This window comes from Oryza glaberrima, chromosome 4 (genome assembly GCF_000147395.1).
Source record: "Oryza glaberrima chromosome 4, OglaRS2, whole genome shotgun sequence".
Taxonomy (NCBI): Eukaryota; Viridiplantae; Streptophyta; class Magnoliopsida; order Poales; family Poaceae; genus Oryza; species Oryza glaberrima.
Window position 1 is genome coordinate 3,302,647 of NC_068329.1, and position 20,926 is coordinate 3,323,572.

Sequence of the window (20,926 nt, forward strand, 5' to 3'; positions counted from 1 at the left end):
TTTCATTTTTTAAATAAGAGTAAATTTCACAAAACTATAGGTATTTTGCATAATTTATCACAAAAGAGCTTGTTTTCAGATTTAATATGTCCATTTATCACAAAACTATAGGTACTTTGTATAATCTATCACAAAACTACAGATTTAAGAACTTGTTTCACAAAACTATAGATTTAGTGTTTTCGTTTATCACAGAACTACACATTTAGTGTCTTCATTTATCATAAAACTATAAATTTAGTGTCTTCAAAACCTGTAGTTTTGTGATAATGAAGACACTAAACCTATAGTTTTGTGATAAATAAAGATATTAAATATATAGTTTTGTGAATCAAGATCTTAAATATATAGTTTTGTGATATATTGTGCAAAGTACCTGTAGTTTTATGATAAACGAAAACATTGAATCTGTAGTTTTGTGAAATAAGTTCTTAAATATATAGTTTTGTGATAGATCGTGTAAAGTATATGTAATTTTATGAAATTTACTCTTTAAATAAAAATAGAAATCATCATCTGCCTTCTTTTTTTTTCTTTTGCCCCTATCTTGTCGTTTAGGAAACATCCCCACAAACCACCATTGTTTGAGTCACAGTCACTGACTTCTGGTCCCACCTACTTCTGCGACCTAACTGACCCCACGCGTCAGTCTCTCTACTCATGATCCTGCTTGGTACACCACCGATTTATTATATTTGGGTCCAGGCAACCCCCACGTCACAGTAGATCGCAGCCATATCTCCACGAGCCGAGCGGAGCCAAGCCGAGATCAAGCCCGAGCCGAGCCGAGTTTGCGCGTTAAAGCCGGCTCATCCGTTTGCTCTTTTCTGTGCAGTTGGAAAGCATTCAGTGCTCTTCTCTCTCTCCTTCTCCTTCACTTTCTCTCTCCTCTTCTTCATGCTCGGATTTCCCTCTCTCGCGCATCGATCCGTCGCCTCGGCGCACAATTCGGGCTCGGAATCGGGTCCCTGATCCGCGACACCGCCGGCTCGATCGTTTCCCGGGCTGATTCGGTGGCCATTGCGGCGAGATCGGAGCAGGTGAGCCAAGAAAACCCCCCTCGGCTTGCCCTCTTGAATTTTTCCTTTTTTGATCCGCATTTTACCTAGTTGGTTTGTCTTCTGGGGAGTTGAATTTTTGGGCGGAATGAATTGTGGTTTTGATGGATTGGGAGTAAATGGTGGTTTGAGCTCGGAGGGAATTCAGCGGGTTTTGCGCTGCTCGGTTGCAGGGTTTTTGTACTAGCTTTGATTTGATTTGATTTGATTTGGATTCCTGGTGCTCGATTGGGATGGATTCGATTTCTGATTCCGTGATTAGGTCCGTAATCGCAAATCGAAGTTGCATTATCTGAATCTGCGAGTATTAAACCCGTGGTTGAATCTCCCTTCTTGCTCTGAATTTTGAATAATTCGAGCTCGGATTGCGCTTTAAAAAGACAGTCTTTCGCATTTTGAATTCGCGTCTCCTTTCTCAAATTCAAAATTACAGTAGACTTTGCAGCGCGAGTACAGATATCCTTAATTGCTTATCTACTAGGATCCTGTGTCTCTATAGAAAAATACACTGTTGCAGCTGTGATCTTCAGTCAACAGAAGTTCATATCAAGAATTTGATTGCATTTTGTTCTATACTATGAAGAATTCTGGATTTGCATGCGATTTTTCTTCTAATACACCGGGTAGCATTTCCCAATTCATCCTGCATTTAATTAAGATCTTGAAGCTAGGCGATCTCTAAAGTGATTTAGATCGGGTTTCTGAGCTGTTCTGTGAAATTTTACAGTAAATTCGAATCTATACTTGATTCAGAATTTTTGCAGTGCAGATTGCACTGGAAAAAAATATATGAAATTATTTTATTAGAATCGGGCACATCAGGGTATTAGTTGGGGGAAAATGCATCACGAGATTGTACTGTTCTGTTCATTACTGTAGTCTGCAATCTCCATAACTCCGCTTTAAATGCGAATTTACTGAAAGCATGAACACAAGATTGTTTACCTGCCCCAACTATTAAATTCTTGTGGTTACTCCACATAATTTTTTAGTAGATCCAGTTCCCATAATTAATGCCAAGCACCTAGCTAAGCAAATTGCTTAAGCCAAAATTGATTGCTTACACCATTTCATTTCTGATTTACTACCTGGCAATCCCATGCACTGCTTTTGTACATATTCCTTAGACACATCACTGTCACGATTGCTACTCCAGCAAGTAACGAGCAATTCTTGCAGCTAGCTAGCTGGTAGTGGGTCCTGGTGAGTGTCTCTGCCGATTCATCACCATCATGGTTAGTGGTTGGGGGTCACTAATGCTCTCCAGTCTGTTTGTAATTTGCAACCGCATCAGTCTGATCCGGATCGAGTTGCATGGAGGTGTCACATCATGTAAATCGCTTTCAGGCTTCACTCGTGCCCCCCATGGAAATTAATGTACGCAAAAAAAAAATATAAATATGAATTTCCTGTGGAACTTAGGACTCAAGAATCGATTTTGAATTTCAGATTCCCTTTATGCAGGGTCAAGCTTTTTTTTTTTTTTTATGTTGAGCTAGTTTCTGAAATCCTGCTATGCCTAATAATAGCTGGTATATTTTTTTTAATTTTGGAGCAGCACTGTTTTTAGCAAAGTTCACCAATCCTGCAGATTTGAGATGCAGAGTTACTTGGTTCTTGCACCGTGCAATAAATCTTGAACATTGCGCTAATCTAGGAAAATTTTCTGGCACTGGGTTGATAGTGCTATTTATTGTTTGCTGTTGATAGTCAATCATAGAACACTCCACTGTATTGAGTTTGTTGTGTACTGATTGATTTGCTGCCAAACCTTGAATCAGGGAGAGATCAGGGCAGAGAATCAGCATGATGATGGAGACTGAGCTATGCTCCTCCCGGGTTCTGTCTCCGCCTCGGTACGAGAGTGGCGATGAGGAGCTCTCGGTGCTTCCTCGGCACACGAAGGTCATCGTCACTGGGAACAACCGAACAAAGTCCGTCTTGGTTGGCCTACAAGGTGTTGTCAAGAAGGCTGTTGGTCTTGGAGGTTGGCACTGGCTGGTGAGTCTCCCGCTGAATTATTTAGTATCCCACTTAAACTTTACTCAATTGTGGTTTTCTATCTTGAAAATGCTTGTTTAACTAATGAACAAAATAGTATTGACTTTTATTGTTTTAGAAAGTAGCAAGGCAAGCAGTTCTCGACATGTTTTTAAAAGATCATCTGTGTTAATAATACCGTCATAATCTATACCCACCATTATTTGAGGTGATATCCTCTTGAAAGAAAAAGGAGAGGTGATATGACATAATGAAAAACAAGACCTGGACCTGAGATATTGTTGCAAATGCAGGTTCTAAAGAATGGTGTAGAGGTGAAGCTGCAAAGGAATGCTTTGAGTGTATTGGAACCTCCAACTGGTAACGAAGACGATGATGATATTGATGGCAACAATTCGTTCTGTAGCAGTTCCGACATGGGAGACAAAGACATGGACTATTGTAAGACCATTCTGCGATAATTGCAATTTAGCCAATTGCTTTAAACTATTAGTAGTGTGATCAACTAACAATTTTCTTCTGTTTTCGCAAGTAGCGAGCATAGAGTACCACAAACCAACAAAGCCAAGAGTTCGGCATACAAGGCCCTGGTCTTCCTGTATAAAATCCAGCAACCGAGGCAATTTTCACCCCAGTACAAAGCTGCGAACGGTAATTACTAATCGCTATCGCAATAAGTATACAGAATGAGTAATACTTTTGAGATATCTGACCGTGCCATCAAGAATTAAAGCCAGTGTGACCCTTGGATCACGTGGCTTGGCCCATGGTTAGGTAGGATCTGTTGTTGTCATAGACCATTCTGCTGTTTTAGCCAATGCATTTTGCATGCCTTATTGTGGACATGGCGAAATCAATTTCATTGACAATTCATTCAGTTTGCTACGAAATCTGCTAGGATTTTAATCTGTCTTTTGCACATCATGTGCCATTGTTCAAAGGTTTTTTTTTTTTTGACGGGTGTTCTGATCGAAGTATATTTTACATTTTGTTTGCAGAGAGTAAACCTGACAAAACTTGGAACTCCTACGCTGTGGAGATACTGGAAGCATTTCAATCTTGTAAGCAGCCTGGATCATCCCATTTATTGATTAGCAAACCTTATCTTTTCATTTCCATCATTCCATGGTCTAATGTGCGCTTAATGATGAAAAACTATGCACAGGTAAGCATGAACCCCAATCCATCAAAGGAACAGCTCTTCCATGGGGTCCAGCAGCATTTTCAGTCTCAGGTAGCTACAGACCTACTTATATCTTTTAGATAGGCAGTTTGTATTGTATAACCTGTGATTACACAATCAGTTTTTAAGTCTTAACCTCTGGCTCCAATCTCTTCCAAATGCTAAACAAAAAGCAGCAATTGGATGAGTTGCAGGTGATTCTGGGCTTCATCCAGGCAGCAAAGAGGCTCAAGACCCTGTACCGCTCCTAGCCTGCTTCACAAAACCCTCAGTGTGTAGATCTCAAGAAATTAGATGTTGTTCCTATGTGGTTAAAATTAATCTAGTCTTGAGAGAGATGAACAGAAAAGAAGATAATTAGAGGTGCATTTGATGAGTAATTCTTTTTACTTTTTACCTGTAATTGAGTTTATGTAACCCCAAGTTCACACAGTGTCAGCAACTGACCAATCTCAATTATTGGATGGAGATAAAATACTAGTGCTAGTACAGTGTGAAGCTATGATGAATTATTGGTCAACTTGATGCAAATGACTTTCTATCACCCTGTCTCAAGATCTCTGATGGTGGTGGTAATAATTAAATAAGTTTAGATCGCTGCACTTTCTTTTCTTTTCTATTTTTTTTTTGCATAAAAAGGAGGCACGAGGGCTGTGTCCTGGAATTCCGTGCATGCACGCTGGCGTATGGAACTAGTCTACCGTGGACCCACGCGTAGTGCATGCGCCATGGTCCATGGTCCACTGCATTGGTAGCTGTGCAAGTAGCCCACTGGCAAGGGAATACTGCAGGACAGATGGTGAACCTGTTGCACTGGACATGGGTACTTTCCTTTTACTTGTTTCGTCCTAAAATAAGTTTATCGTTTTAACTAATTCCACATATTAAAAAAATTAGAATGCCATTACTTTATCAAATTATAATGTAATTATTTCTCTTGTTATCAAAATATATTTATCTTAATAATTTTACAAACTTTGATATAATAAATATTAAAAATAAATTTATTTAAGGACAAACAGAAAGAAATAAAAATAAACTTGTTTATATTTTACTTCCTCTGTTTTAAAATATAAGAGATTTTGAATGGTTGTGACACATTGTAATATAATAAATGTAATAAATGTATGTGTGAAATTCAGTGAAAATCCTTTATATTTTGACATGGAGATAAATTTCTGGGTTGGCTCATGGTGGACCGGGAGCATGGAAGGGGAGGCGTGTGGTGGCGTTGCCTCGGGCAGTGTGCAGCTAAGTATAGATGGATGGATGGAATGGACGACTGGGGTAAGAAAGAGATGATAATGCAGAGCAAATAAAACAAGAGAGGCTCCCTAAAAAAAAGAAAAAAAAAAGCAAACAAAACAGGAGATGAGGTGATGAGGTGGCTACAGGCTACTGTCCTAGGAGCATCTTCAATTCTTCTCTGCTGCCTCTTTGTCTTCTTCTACCCACTTGTAAAAATCATTTTAGTATTGAGTTTATTTTTTTTCTCCCTCGTAGCTAAACATTTTTAAAGGAAATGTAGATTTCAGGAAAATTCGGTCATTTTTCTCTCTACTTAGATGGCAATACAATTATATGAAAAAAAATTACAATCCATGACATTTACAAAATTACATGGAAAATAGTAAAACTTTGATATAATATAAAGTAAAGCCATACTATATAACAACAAAATTACAGTTAAAAAGAAGTAACAAATTGCATATTTGGCTATTTGCACACTACTATAATTTTACACTCAGAAATGTATGCTGGAATTTGAAATTTTGTAGGCGTCTGAGATTTAGCTACTCCCTTCTCTTATTGCCTCCGAGGTTTTTTTAAAAAAGAACTTTGAGCTAATTTCTAAAAAACTCTCTCAGTTTTTTGTGTTCCAGAGAACCTTTGTTTCTGAATGTGCTTCTCGAAAGTCAAACAAAAGAAGGTTCATCATTTGATAATTTCATACTTCCCCCGTCTCAAAATGTAAACATTTTTAAGGTTAGCATGTGTATTAAGAAAGTATGTGAGAATCAGAGAATGATTGGAGGAAGTGTGTGATTGGTTGAACAGAGAAAGTATGTGAAGAAGAATGCTTCTGATTGGTTGAGAGTAGGAGGTAGGTGAAGAAATAGCTTTATTTTAAGACAAGCTACTGTATTAGAAATAGCTACATTTTGAAGGAAGTACAGGTTACTCCCACTGTACTAAAATACATATAGTTTTAACTGGTCAAAGATATATTAGAAGAAGATAAAAACTGTATACTATACCCTTCATAAACATGAAGAGAAAATAAGAAGAGAGAGAGAGAAAATGAGGAGGAGAAAATTCTATTGGTTGAATAACTAAAAATGAAAAGAAAAGGACATAGAAGTATTAAAGAGCTTTAGGTGACCAGTATGAAATTAGTAAATTCCTGGGCTACGTTTATTTAGGGATGAAGGTAGGAGTATTATTCAGGAAATTACTTTCTTTTTTCCTGAACAATTGGTTCTTTGGTTATCGACTTGAGAAACCAAAGGGTTTATGGGCGGATCTATAGTTTTACCACCGGTGTCAGGCGACACCGACAACTTTCGGTAAAACCCATGCTTAAACTGCTTATGCATATATTGTAACACTATATTCTAAATATAATTAGCATGCTATAACATCGATAGATACATTATGACACCAACGATCTAAATTTCTGGATCCGCTACTTAACGGTTTAATTGTACACCTTCACTCTCACTACTACACTAAAGATTTTCCTGGACACCAGACTAGTTTATTTCTAGGCGGTCCATAAGTGCAACCGCACAGAAAAATGAAAAAGGGGCATCAGGACGTCGCCCGCACAGGAAAATATATTTTCGTGTGCAAGCCACTTAACAGGCCCGCACGCGAAAATAAGCCTATTTTCACGTGCGGGCCTGTTAAGTGGCCTGCACACGAAAATAGCCCACCACACACGCTCACCCTTATCCTCTCCCCATGCGCTCGCCCTCCCCACCACCTCTCCATCCATCCTCCCATCTCCCTCTTCCTCCTCGGCGATGCCGGCGCCCTCGGTAAGGGAGGCAGAGGCGGCGACATCGATGGTGGCGGCGGTGGCGGTGCGGCGCCAGCGACGATGGCGCGGTGGTGGAGGCGCGGGATCCGGCAGGCATCGGCCGTCCTCGGACGGATCCGGCGTGGGAACCGGTTGCCCTCCCCTCCCGTCCCCTTCCCTCCCCGGCGGACGGGAGCGCGCAGGCGGCGGATCTGGCGGGCGGGCTGGCAGCGGCCTTCCCCACACGGATCAGGCGGCCGGCCGCCCACCCTCCGCCACGGATCCGGTGAGCGGCGACGCCGACGACGACGACGACGACCCGATCTAGGGTTTTTTTTTTTTTGAAATTTTATTTTATTTTTCGGTGTTTTGTTTTTCTGTGCGGGTGGCATAAGCAACTGCACGCGAAAATCTGATTTTCATGTGCGGGTGCCACTGCACGCGAAAATCGTGATTTTCCCAGGCGATTTGTTACAGACGGGCCGAAGCTTCGTACGTAAAAGTCATATTGACTGTCTGGGAAAACGCTTTGTGTAGTAGTGTATAGAAGGGAAGAAGAGCTTAAGTTAGGCAGGAAGGAAGGGTTATCTGCGCATACGCGACAGAAGAGACATGGTGTGAATCAGACATATCAACCCTTATATATGTACTATGGCTGTTTATGTCTTGCAAAGATTGATTTGGCTATCTCGATCTTCTTTTCTTTGGTTTCAGACTTTAAGTACAGTCATGTGTAAATGAACTTTAACATGATTCATTATCGAGACGTATGCGTACACTGATTAAGGATTCCTTGAAAAGTTAAAGAGTTAAGCATTTCTTCGATAGATTCGATCGGTTTTATGCATATGCTATTGCATTCCGCCATTAAAAATTAGGCGGATTAATCGTTTTCATCGTTAGGCGGTAGGGAAGAAACAATCTGGACCTTCAAAACACTTCAATATTACTGCTCTCTACGTTTCATATTGTAAGTCATTTCACTTTTGCCCAGGTCAAATTTATTCGAGTTTAATTAAGTTTAAAGAAAAATATAGTAGTATTTTCAACACAAAATAAATATATTATCAAAATATATTTAATGTTAGATTTAATAAAACTAATTTGATATTTTAGATGTTGCTAAATTTTACTATAAACTTGGTCAAACTTAATCAAGTTTGACTAGGAAAAAGTCAAATGCCTTATAATATAAAACGGAGGAAGTAGTTGCCAGTGAAGATGCTGCAAAGTTTTTTTTTAAAGAGAAAATCTTTAGTGCAGAATGAAGCAATGAAGAAAAAAAAATCTGATTTTTTAGTGGGGACTGAATTTTCCCAGACATTTCATGAGTAAGAATAGGTAGTCCCATGGTAAATATGGTATGCATACATAGATTGTGACTAGCTTTAGGGCTTCTTTGTAATTCATAAGTTTAAAAAGCGCAGTAATAATGAATTTGGGTGGCATTATCCTAAAAATAAGAAAAATATAGGAATTGCTTATTGTGCGATGGTTGGATGTTCCACATGGAAAAAATATAGTAATTTGGAAAGATGATTCCAAGGGAAAAGATTTCAAGATTATGTTAGATTTTCTTCAAAATCACTAAGGGCCCCTTTGAATCGCAAGGTTGAAAAAAATGGAGGAATAGGAAAAACACAGGATTCTGATAGAAATTGAAGTGTAAAACAGATGATTGCAAAATATAGTAAAAACACAGGAATGGCCGTTTGATTGGAGCACAAGAAAAACACAGGAATCAGATGAGAGAGATAGACTCAAAGGAAATTTTCCAAGAGATTGGAGCTCTTGCTATATTTCCTCCAAAATCCACATACAATGCGCCATTTCATAGGAATTGGAAAGCTTCAATCCTTTCAATCAAAGGGCTAAATATGAAAATTTTCTATAGGATTTAAATCCTATTAAATTTCTCCGTAAATCTTTTGATTCAAAGGGGCCCTAATTTAGCAATCCCATATGAATTTCATAGGGCTCATTCCTTTGTTCCAAAAGAGCAAAGGAAATCTTCCAAAGGATTTACGTCCTACAAATTTTCTTACAAAGCTTTTGTCGCAAAGAGCACTTATTAATAGTACGGAATAATTACTTCATACTTATATTCAGGACAGAGTAAGTAGCCCGCAGTAATAAGTTCATTAATATCAAGATTATAGATTAAGTCTTTTAAGATACTTATAAAGGTAGAATATGTATGCGCGTTCATAGATATAAGTGTGCCTATATTTTAAGCATTTGCGTTTGTACTATCTTTAACGACTCAACAAATATATAATAAGGAAGAAACCAAAAGGTTGAAACAGAGAAAACTGGAAATCAGATCAGACGGCGCAAGCGGCCCACTGTTGTCCACGCGCGGGCGACCGGGGTGCGGGCGACCGGGGGCGAAACCTAACCCTCGGCCGCCGCCACCCTCCCCTCCTCTCCCCCGCCTCGCCGCCGCCGGAAACCGCGCGGCCCACCGGGATGGCGGCGGCGGGGCCACAACCCCGGCGACAGCCCGTCTCCGGCGCGAGGAGGCGGCACGGCGCGCTGGGAGGGCCGCGCGGCGGCACGGCGCGTGGCTGCGGATCCGGCGCCGCCGCCGCCGGATTTGGCTCCCCCACGGCTGGTTCCGGCCCGTCGCCGCCGGATCTGGCCGGTGCCGACGACGGCGCGGGCGACGACGGCGTCTGGAGCGGGTGGCGGCGGCAACTGGCGCGGGAGATGCAGGTGACGACGCGGCCGGCCGGCGGTGAGGCTAGCGGCTGACGAATGCCGCCGGTGTGTTTGGTGGTGGTGGCGTCAGGCGAGGACGGCGCCGGCGCCCAGTGCTGATGGTCGAGGTGGTTGGCTGTGCCCGTCGGTGAGGTAGCTCCGGGGTGCTCGGTCGTCGGCTTGTTGGAGGGTCGGTGAATCGGGGCAGTGCGGCATTCTTCGACGGTCGTGTGCGATTTGGTTCATTGTGTACAAGAGGATAGGGAACTGTAGACGAAAGCCTTGCCGTGTCTTATGGCCGGCTTGACGATGGCGACGCCTTCGGCGCCGTTCCCCTCCTTTGAGGCATCGTTACGACATGTTCCCTCTTCTTCTTTTACCACTGTGCTCCAGGTGAAAACCTTGCCCCGTTCCGGGCAAGCGGCAATGACGATTCACATCGCGTCTCTGTTGGGAGTGCCGTTTGGAGAACCTTTCATGCACATGCCCGATTGTGGAATTGGCGTTAGCTCCTGGGCTTCTACCTTCACACCGACGCTCAATAGGTTGGGAATGTTCGACGAGGCCTTTGCCTTGTTGGATCTGCTTCTTGCTTTGTAGCAGGTGGCCAACGACCTTGTTTGTTTCTGCTAGGTGGAGTTGGAGCTGCTTTGTTGATGGGTGTGATGAAGCTCGGTAACGATAACACGTTGCAGTCTCTCTCTAGGTGTGTTGGTGCCAACAACAAGCAGGAAGCGGTGATACGATGGCTTTGGCTGATGTTCGCCATGGGAAGTCGGAGCTGCTTGGTCGTTTCTGTGATGAGCTTGGCAACGACGACACAAGTTTGCCGTGAAGTCGGAGCTGCTTTGCTTTGGCAAGCTTGGCAACGATGACATGCTTTCAATTGAAGGTCGGAGCTGCTACGTCGCTATTGCGCAAGCTTGGCAACGATGACTCGTGTTTGGGCTCCGTCGATGGTCTATTTTGAGTGGGTTGTAGCATTGAGTTGTTGTGCGTGTTGTGAACTTGTTCGGCCGACAACAATAGCGTCCTTTGTTTTCTTTTTCTCGTAACCCGTCTGGGTTTTTACTCCTGTTTATTGAAAATATAATTGGCAGCCTCTGCCTGCCGATTTAGTTTTAAAAAAAAAAGAAACCAAAAGATTTAGTATAGTTTTAGTATTTACTAATTATCTTGTTTTTGGAAAAAAGAAGTTCTAAATTTCCAAAACTTTCAGCGTCAGTCTACTACATTCCCTAATCTACCCATAACTTACAAAACTACCGTGAAATTTTAATGTTCCAGCCAAAACATTTTCTTAAAAAAATTTAAGGTCTCATACAAGTAACAGGCACGGTGATGACAGCGTCGGCAGCGACGTACAGGGCCTTTGGTGCTATTGTGGGCTGCTGGAGGAAGCCCACAATAGAAAAACCGGCCCGTGCTGCTATTATGGGCTGGGCCATGCTGGAGGAGGGAGAGAAAGGCTTTCATCAGCCCAGGCGTCGAGTAGGAATAAACCACTCTCTTTAATATTGGATTGATTTGGAGGATGATTTGGTTTCATATTCGAATTCCAATTTAAAATTTTAATTCATGGGAAATAGACAACTTTAAGGGAGCGTTTTCGGCTTTTCGAATAGACTTTGGTACTAACTCTCCGATAAGCCCAGTAAATTCACAAGCGTTATGTGTAGGCTGCCATCGGTTGGCCAATTAATCAGCGTATTAGCGATAAGAAAATAATTTATAGTTAAAACTTTTACCTATGTGCTCTAAATGACTTAAAATGGTAATGTTGAAATAGAAAATACGATAAAAGAAAACCCTTAAAACCAACTCCAAAATTAATTTTTTTAATTTTTTTTTGACTTTGGCATATACGTTACACTAGCGCTTACTTCCTCCGTTTTATAATATAAGACTTTCTAGCATTACTCACATACATATAAATGTTATAAATGTTAAGGAATCTAAACACATACATATGTCTAGATTCATTAGCATCTAAATAAATGTGGGCAATGTTAGAAAGTCTTATATTGTGAAACGGAGAAAGTAGCTTTTAAGAACACCCTGAACTGTTTCTACGATCTGCCCTAAAACAAAACCTCAATATCCAATTAGAGTTTTAACAATTAAGCTTGTCATGATAATAAGGATAGCATGAATGTAATAATCCATCCGTTTCACAATGTAATACTTTCTAGCATTGTTCACATACATATAGATGTTAATGAATCTAAACACATATATATGTCTAGATTCATTAACATCTAAATAAATGTGGGTAATGCTAGAAAGTCTTACGTTGTGAAACGGAGAAAGTATACACTGATGGAAAGTATTGATCTGATTGGAGATACCGATTCTCATTCCTATTGTTAAGGGCTTAATGCTAGTAATTTGTTTGTTCGGTAAATATCGATCTCTTCTTCTTTCTTTGTTAAGTACTATCGATTTTATTTTTTTTGTTTTGTTGAGAAGTAGCAAAATTCCATACCCCAAACCGTCGCAATCCATTCCCAAAACCCATGCCGCCGCCGTCGCCGTCGCTGCGGGATCTCTCCGACGAGCTCGTCGGCGAGATCCTCGTCCGCCTCCCGCCCGACGACCCCGCCTGCCTCCTCCGCGCCTCCCTCGCCTGCAAGGCCTGGCGCCGCATCCTCGCCGACCGCGCACTCCGCCGCCGCCTCCACCGTGCTCCCCCCGTCGTCGGTTTCCTCCGCATCGGCATGGGAGAGGGGGACATGCGCTACGGCTCCCGCTACACCCCCAACAACGGCGCCGCCTCCTCCCGCCGCCCCGCCGCCGGCAGCCGCGACCTCCCGCTGTGGCTCGTCCTCGACTGCCGCCACGGCCGCGCCCTCTTCGCCACGCCATGCCCACGCCGCGGCGCCGCCGCCACCACCAGCCTAGGCCACGACCTCGTCGTCTGGGACCCCTTCACGAACGAGCACCGCCTCCTGCCGCGGCCGTCGCCGCCACCCGCAATCACCGGCCGCGGCTTCAACGCCGCGGTGCTCTGCGCCGCCGCCGCCGGCGGGGGCTGCGACCAGCGCAGCTGCCATGGCGGCCCATTCCACGTGGCCCTGATCTGGAGCCACAGCCCTAGCCCGTTCCTCCCGCACCTACCAGGTGCCACCTCCGCTCGTGTCTACTCCTCCGACACGGTGGAGTGGAGCGACACGACCACCGTCGAACACCATGACGTGTTCAACTACCTCGAGGACAGGTCGCCATTGCCGTGCCGCAGCGTCCTCGTCGGGGACACGCTCTACTTCACCTGGAGCTCCACGCACGCCTTCGAGCTCCGGCTTGGCGGCGCGCAGCGGCGGCTGTCGATCGTCTACGGCCCGCCACGCCCGCCGCCATTGATCGAAAGCAGTTCCCCCATTTTCATGATGTCCATGGGTGACGACGCCGTGCTGCGATGCGTCGAGGTGGAGCCGGAGGACGAGAAATTGTGCCTCCGTCTTCGATTACGCCTGTGGTCGAGGAATGTGGACGACAACGGAGTCGCGCAGTGGATCAGGGGAAGGGCAATTGAGCTCGAGCCGCTACTCCCCGATGGCGCCCTCCAAACTCCATGGATTCCCAGTAGTGTGCAATTGCTCGGCGCCGTGGAGGGCACCGATGTCATCTTTGTGGGCACACACTCGCCTGATCACCCTGCTGCTGTCTATATGGTCCAACTCAATTCAAGGAGGTCCAGGAAGGTGTTTGACAAATGCACTTCAGTTGTTCCCTACACAAGCTTCTGCATTCCAGGTATATATAGCTAAGTATCTGCTGCTTATTTATTTTTTTTAAAAAAATAATAAAAAAAATCTGCTGCTTATGTCAATGTGTGCTGCTCCGTTAATTATAAATCCTTTAGCTAACTAGCTGACTACAATTCTTGAGAAGGTACTGACAGATAGCACATTTTCTAGTTTAAAAGTTACTCTACAGTTACTTCCTCAAGAACAGTAAAAAGGTTACTCTACAGTTACTTCCTCAAGAACAGTAAAATCACTCTTTATCTATGCAATATGATTTGTTAATGTCTGGATTGTAAGTAAATAGTACTCCAAGTGTTAGCAACAGACTTGCATGGAGAAGGTATCAGTGCTAGCTCAAAAAAACAGAGTTGTTCATTGATGGCACTCTAGTTGCTTTGGGATTAGTATAAGTTGTAAATTTACCATTTTCTCATACAATTAGCAGATTGTTATAATTATATGGTCCTCGTACATTGTTGTTCCTACTAATACGGCTTAAGGGCAAAGTGTTCATCGATCACCCTGTTGATGTGATTTTCTTTCTCTCTCTGCATTTCTGCTGTAACTGATGCAATTTCTTTTCTTTTTCCCTGTATTTTTGAAAGGAATTGATGATGCTTCTACAAGAGAGGGGGCAATAGAAGGTGCTTCAAGTGCATGACAATCTCAAGTTGCTGTTGCAAGGGCCTCTGGATCAATCAAGCAGGAAGTGTGTCGTTCTGGTGTTCGCAAATTGCATGCATCTCTGGGATGGGGAATTTTCATCCATACCACCTCTTAAGTCGTCTTTAGGATATGGTCAGTTGATTTCTGGTGAGATGGCTATTTTCAATTTGTAGGATTTTGCGGCGAGATTGTTTCTCTTTTCTCCTCTTTTGGACAATGTAAATCAGCTTTATCACAGTAGGATGATATTTCACTGGTAATCTTGGTTTGGCTTACTCCATTTTCCACCTGCTACGCCTACGCTGGATGTTTCACTGCATCGATCCGACTACCGAGTTCTGATTAGAAAACTACGGTGTATAACGACGTTGACTTTTCGACCAACATTTGACCATTCGTTTTATTCAAAATTTGTGTAAATATGAAAATATTTATGTTATGTTTAAAGAACATTTGATGATGAGTCAAGTCACAATAAAATAAATAATAATTACGTAAATTTTTTGAATAAGACGAATGGTCGAACGTTGGACAAAAAGTCAATAACGTCATACATTAAAATACGGAGGTAGTACAAACTATCTGATTAATATATCTATATCTTCTATCTATTATATACTAAAAGTCCATTAAACTTCCTACAAACACTCTTAAATCGCCATGTGGCATCCTATAAACACTCCTAAACCGCCATGTGGCACTCTAACAAATAACCGTTGATTTTCATTAAATTTGGTGGGCCCATCATTTATAACCATTAGATTTATATTTTAAAAAAAGTCCACCTCCTAAATCGATCCAGCCCCACCGAGCATCTTGGTCGCGCGTACGTACATTAAATATGTATAGATACGTACGTTATATATACGTACCTTCACTTCCTTCTATTCCCTCCTTCTGTATCCCACCATTCCTTTTTAAAGAAAAATTTTATATTAACAAAATTAAAGTAACAACGATATTGAAATCATATAACTAATTTTTACCCGCCGATGTCTTTGTGCTCCTAGACCGCCATGTGTATTTTCATTTAAATCGGTGGATCCATTATTTTACACCGTTAGATTAGATCTATTTAAAAAGTTTATGCTTTCTATATCCGAGATAATCCATTTACCAAAAATATTTATGTACGTAAGTTGAATGAAAAAAAAGAATAACAATAATAACAAAGAACGTAGTAATTAATACGATAAAAAAACTATATAAAAACATAAATAACAAAGAACGTAGTATTTAATACGATAAAAAAATTATAAAAACAAAAACAAAAATTAATATGTACTGTTCACCTGAGAAAAAACAAAGGATATGTATCATGTACACACGATTAAAACTCTAAAGGAAAATATATGTACAGTGTTATATAACCATTCAGGCCTTTTTAAAATAAAATCTTATATACTATAAAACAAAATTTATTACTCTACAAACATGGTCATTTGGTGCTTCTACAAGCACTCATAAACCGCCATGTGACACTATTTAATTTCACCATCGATTTTTATTTAAATTAATGGACCCGTTATTTTATACCATTACATTAGCTCGCTTCCTTTTAATCTCCTTTTTATATGAGAGAAACTATTTACCGGATATTCGATTAATAGAACCAAAATAACATACGTACATACCATTAAACAAGCTATAAAACCCAATAAAAATACATATGTGTGTTCGTATAACCATAGGAAAAAAATATAGACAGTCCTCAAGATAGGATTTTCTATACTATAAAACCAAATTTATTACTCCAGAAATATTCAAGTTAAACTAGATCAATATAAATATCAAATCAAAGGTATTTAAACACCCATTTTTAAATTATAAGATCAAATTATAATCCATTGTATTCAAATGTTGATGACTTATCATAGTTGTATTACGATGCTAAATACATTACAACACATGGAGATAATATATAATAATTAATACTATAGTAATTTTCAAATAATTTAGGCGACATATAATAATTAATTTCATCATAATCTTTGAATAATTTCACATCATATTTTGTGGTGTCAAATATCACTTGGCAAATATATAATTTAATAACGCTACATGGGTGAAAGCGAAACAACGCTATGTTTTGTCAGTTATATATGATTTAATTTTAATTGATGGAGACTAAGATTCTCAAATGTTTTGTTTCAGATTTTTCAAAACTATTTCATTGGTATTTCTAGACAATGATTTTGCTATAATACGACCCCCTTAATCCATACATTTTCCCTTTATCGAATTGGTTTGGTAAAAAACGAACAATCATATAACATGTGGATTAAACTACTCATGATATATTTTTTTTTATACTCGATTAATTCTAATATATCGGGCATAAGTGATAATTGATAGATGTATGTCATATACACCCCACTGACGTGACTACAAGCGCACTACAATAAATTAGTTGTTGTAAATAATTTTGAAAAGTAAATAAATTTTAAAATGAGTAAAGGTGTTTGATGCAATTATGAACAACAAGTGACAAAAACAAACTAGACGCTAAAATATAGATCTTTGTCAAAATATAAACAATGATATAATAATATGATACTTTGAAGATGGTTACGGTCATATATCTGTTTAGCGATATATTTTTTAATGATCAATCTCACTCATTTCAAAAGAGAATATTGTATCTATACCATAAAAATTTGGGCAGTACTGATTAATACTATAAACAAATTATGACTACACAAAATGTAAAATCAACTATTTTTATGTGAAGAATTATTCTCATTACATCCATCTTTTCTTGCTTTCTCTAAAGGGCATTAAGCAGCTTTTACAAATATAATAGGGGCATACATATGGTTGAGTTGAGGTATCCCCAGTGGAGACCACCGTTGATACCGTTGATAATAGTGCTCAACTTCCTACTACTTACCGATGCAATCGTCTTTGAGGGTGCTGATAGTGAATTAAGCCTTAAAATTACATTATACGCTGGCCTTGAGAAGCACAAGTATGCCGATACGGAACCCATATTTAAAGGCAACAAAGAAATAAAGAGTTGGTAGCTCGACCTATTAGAGAGGACATTCATGTCTAATTGTTAACGGTAATATCCCATTAACCAATAGAAGCATCATTTTAAGAATATTTACTTATAGATTTAGAAATAAGTGTTAACATAAACATTTAGGTATGAAGTGGAGACAAATGTTTTATGTATTAATAATGTATTAGGCTTATTTTGGTGGTACAGATGCAGTTACATTTATTAAAAAGGCATCTAGCAACAATGATAATAAGCAATGGAGACAATAGGTGAGTTTACATAATTTGGACAAAAGCGATTTGTTTTAATATAAGAAACATTCTTTTCATTTATATTAAAGTCTGCAGTATATTTCACGACATAGATTTTTATTATTATGAGGTAAAATATACAATTTCTTATATGCGTATGGACGTATGGTGAGATATGACTTAATTCTCTTAACATTATTTATATAAACATAATAAATAAGATGCCTGCGCATCCGCGCGGGCTAACTTCCTAGTTGGGTTAACAGAGCAACGGTCATATGTACGTTACCTGGGTTGGTTGCCCTTGATGTCAGGTTGGGCATATATGAACTCTGCAAGTCCCATCGTTGTTCTGAGTTGATTATAAACACTAGGATCAGTTAGCATAACAAAATATCATAATGATTCATACGAAATGAGTCCTGTGACTTTTGTTAATTACCATAGCATTGCATCCATATAATCGGAATCTGTTCCAACCTATACAACCCAATAGGGATGTTCAACTCAATAATAACGGGAGACGATTTTGCTACACGTCTGTCGTGTGATTTTTTCTTAGGCATTTCACGTTTTTTTAGTCGCACCATATGTGGGCCAAGATTTATGCAAGAATTGGTGGGGCTGCATGCATGGATAGGCTGTGCGTTGGATGCTTAGGCCCAGTTCTTTTCTAAATAAAAATTGATTTCTTTAACGGTTAAAAAATTAAGACATTTGAAACTAAAATATAAAATTACAGTTCTATATAAATAAAATTACAAATGTAAATTTAGTTGATATGACATGTAAGTGCACTATAATTTTAATAAAAATGTTGTGTAAGTAAATTTATATTAGTTATTTTATTTAAAATATAAAATTACAGTCCTATATAACTAAAATTACATATGTAAATTTAGTTGATATGATATGTAAGTGCACTGTAATTTTGATAAAAATATTGTGTAAGTAAATTTGTATTAGTTATTTTATTTCAAATATAAAATTACAGTCCTATATAACTAAAATTACATATGTAAATTTAGTTAATATGATATGTAAGTGCACTGTAATTTTAATAAAAATATTGTGTAAGTAAATTTGTATTAGTTATTTTATTTCAAATATAAAATTACAGTCTTATATAACTAAAATTACATATGTAAATTTAGTTGATATGATATGTAAGTGCACTGTAATTTTGATAAAAATATTGTGTAAGTAAATTTATATTAGTTATTTTATTTTATAGTTCATTGGATGCAAATCCAACAGAAGAAAAAATCTGGGTGATTTTTTCTCAAAAATCACCCGAGTGATGCATAGGCGGTTTTGATACATGTCTGTCGTGTGATTTTTTCTTAGTGATGCGTAGGCGGTTCCAACGGGAGATGGTCAGTAAGCTTTCCTCTATATTCTAAGAACAAATAAGGTTATTAGTGTCCAATGGGCCGTGCTGACCTGTCCCGGCCCAAGCATGCATGTACTGCTGCAGGCCCATCCAACCCATTTCCCCTTCCGACTTCTCTCCTTTTTGCTGATTTTTTCCTTTTTTTGGACGAGTCTATGGGTCGGACGTCCGATCGATTTGGAGAAAAATCGGGTGCTGACGTCAGCACCCGATTTACGTGCAAAACTATTTTAAACTGATTTTTCTCTTAGATTACTTATCCAAATCATGATCCGATTGCACCATTAAATTCGTTGCAATTAAATCTTCAAAATAAGACCATACATGGATATATTCCGATGAAAAAATTTGTTTAGCTTATTATTGAATTATTTTAAATATTGCACGATGTTCCACCAGGTATATCGGAATTGTTTCACCAAGTAGATCGAAAATGTTTCACTTGTTTAAATCGGGTGTTGTTTCACCTTATATAAAAACAGTGTTTCAGCAAATAGCGAAAGAATGTTTCAGTTCATTGCAACATTTGATCCGTACATAGTGAAACATTATAAGTGCACTAGGTGAAACATTTTTCGGTGGAACAAAAAATAAATGAATTCCCTTAATAGGGGGTTTCCAAAATATGTGGGTTTTTTTTTGTTGCAATGGAATATTTCAGTTCACTGCAACATTAGATCTATACATAGTGAAAAATTGTGAGTATACTAGGTGAAACATTTTTGGTGGAATAAAAAATAAACCAAATGCCCTTAATATAGGGTTTCCAAAATATGTGGGGTTATACATGGTGGGGCCATGAGGAGAGATACTTCGTGTTAGGGAGGGAGGGAGCGCCCGATCCGGCTCCCCCCCGGTCGGTCGCCCGGCATTTTCCTCAGGATCCTACGCACGCGGGTTTACGTGTGAGCATGCCGATGAAGGCCTAGGCCGTGCTGTCCATTTGGCCAACTGTAATAAATCTGATGATAGCAAACCTAGTTTTCTTATTTCCCAAGTGCATATATCAAGTCATCTCCCTGCAAACCTTTTTCCCCCAAAAAGAAAAGGAATCTTAAAATCCTACCCTATATATTCAGATCTAGAACATGCTAACCCTGGCCGCAGCCCCGCCGTTGTCGTCATGGTCGAGGTCGATGGACCCTGCCACCGCAGCAGCAGCCGCACAGAGCCTTGAGGCCCCACCTGAGGTCACCAATTGCCATCACCAGATCCACCGTTCCTATTGCTGTCGCCAGGGAGTCCACCGTTCCTAAGCTCCTCGACGCCTCCTGAAGACTGACACCACCGCTTGAAGTCCACCGCCACGCCCCTCTGGGTGAGGAGGGAGGATTTAATAAAAACAGAAGGAGTGGAAGTGAGGCTGTGAAAGATATTTTATATGCAGATCTCGTAATAGGACCATCAACAAAAATAAACCTATTTTCGTAGACGGATCTGGTTCGTTTACGAAAATGGATTTTCTCACGTAGGTTTCTATTGGGCCTTCAGTATATTTGTGCATACAGACGATCTTTTAGTCTGCCTTAAAAAAATGAGGTGGTGTCAGCAAAAATCTTTAAGGCTAACAAACCTACCATTCTCAAATGAGAAAACCATGCCAAATGTGCATCACAAAATCTTCGGTACGAGTTAGTGTTAATTGACCCAGGAAATAAAACAATACTCAAAAAGCCAAGGAGAAAAAGACCAAGTATATTCTGAATTGAAATTGAAATATTGTAGGAAACATATCTCATATAACTGAGCTGACAAAACTAATGAGGAAAAATATTTGAGATATCAAGGCTGACAAATGCTGAAAAACCTAGTATTTTCCATCGACAATCGAAAACTTTAAGCACGCAAAACCTTTGATTCAGTAAGCATCAGGAAATAAAGTTGTATAGACAAAACTATAGG

The 20,926-nt window shown here is 39.9% G+C and overlaps 2 protein-coding genes across 3 annotated transcripts; both read left to right on the forward strand.

The window, feature by feature from the left end:
* Positions 1-844: 844 nt before the first annotated feature.
* LOC127769451 (uncharacterized) lies at positions 845-4,747 on the forward strand. Of its 2 annotated transcripts, none has more exons than XM_052295035.1 (7): positions 845-1,040; positions 2,840-3,059; positions 3,353-3,500; positions 3,592-3,710; positions 4,058-4,120; positions 4,225-4,293; positions 4,419-4,747. In XM_052295035.1, the coding sequence occupies exons 2-7, from the start codon at positions 2,865-2,867 to the stop codon at positions 4,491-4,493; spliced, it is 669 nt and encodes a 222-aa protein (XP_052150995.1). In that variant the 5' UTR covers positions 845-1,040; positions 2,840-2,864; the 3' UTR covers positions 4,494-4,747. The 2 variants fall into 2 exon arrangements, with proteins under 2 accessions (XP_052150995.1, XP_052150996.1); XM_052295036.1 differs by having other exon boundaries at positions 3,595-3,710.
* Positions 4,748-12,441: 7,694 nt separating this feature from the next.
* On the forward strand, positions 12,442-14,656 carry LOC127771517 (uncharacterized). The gene is made up of 2 exons (XM_052297438.1): positions 12,442-13,717; positions 14,316-14,656. Exons 1-2 carry the CDS (start codon positions 12,481-12,483, stop codon positions 14,369-14,371), a joined length of 1,293 nt encoding a protein of 430 aa, XP_052153398.1. The 5' UTR covers positions 12,442-12,480; the 3' UTR covers positions 14,372-14,656.
* The last annotated feature ends 6,270 nt before the right edge of the window (positions 14,657-20,926 follow it).

Coding starts and splice junctions, on each gene's coding strand:
- LOC127771517 (XM_052297438.1), top strand. CDS start 12,481: ATGCCGCCGCCGTCGCCGTCGCTGCGGGATCTCTCCGACGAGCTCGTC. Junction 13,718..14,315: donor CACAAGCTTCTGCATTCCAG/GTATATATAGCT, acceptor TATTTTTGAAAG/GAATTGATGATGCTTCTACA.
- LOC127769451 (XM_052295035.1), top strand. CDS start 2,865: ATGATGATGGAGACTGAGCTATGCTCCTCCCGGGTTCTGTCTCCGCCT. Junction 3,711..4,057: donor CCAGTACAAAGCTGCGAACG/GTAATTACTAAT, acceptor TTTTGTTTGCAG/AGAGTAAACCTGACAAAACT. Junction 4,294..4,418: donor AGCAGCATTTTCAGTCTCAG/GTAGCTACAGAC, acceptor AACAAAAAGCAG/CAATTGGATGAGTTGCAGGT.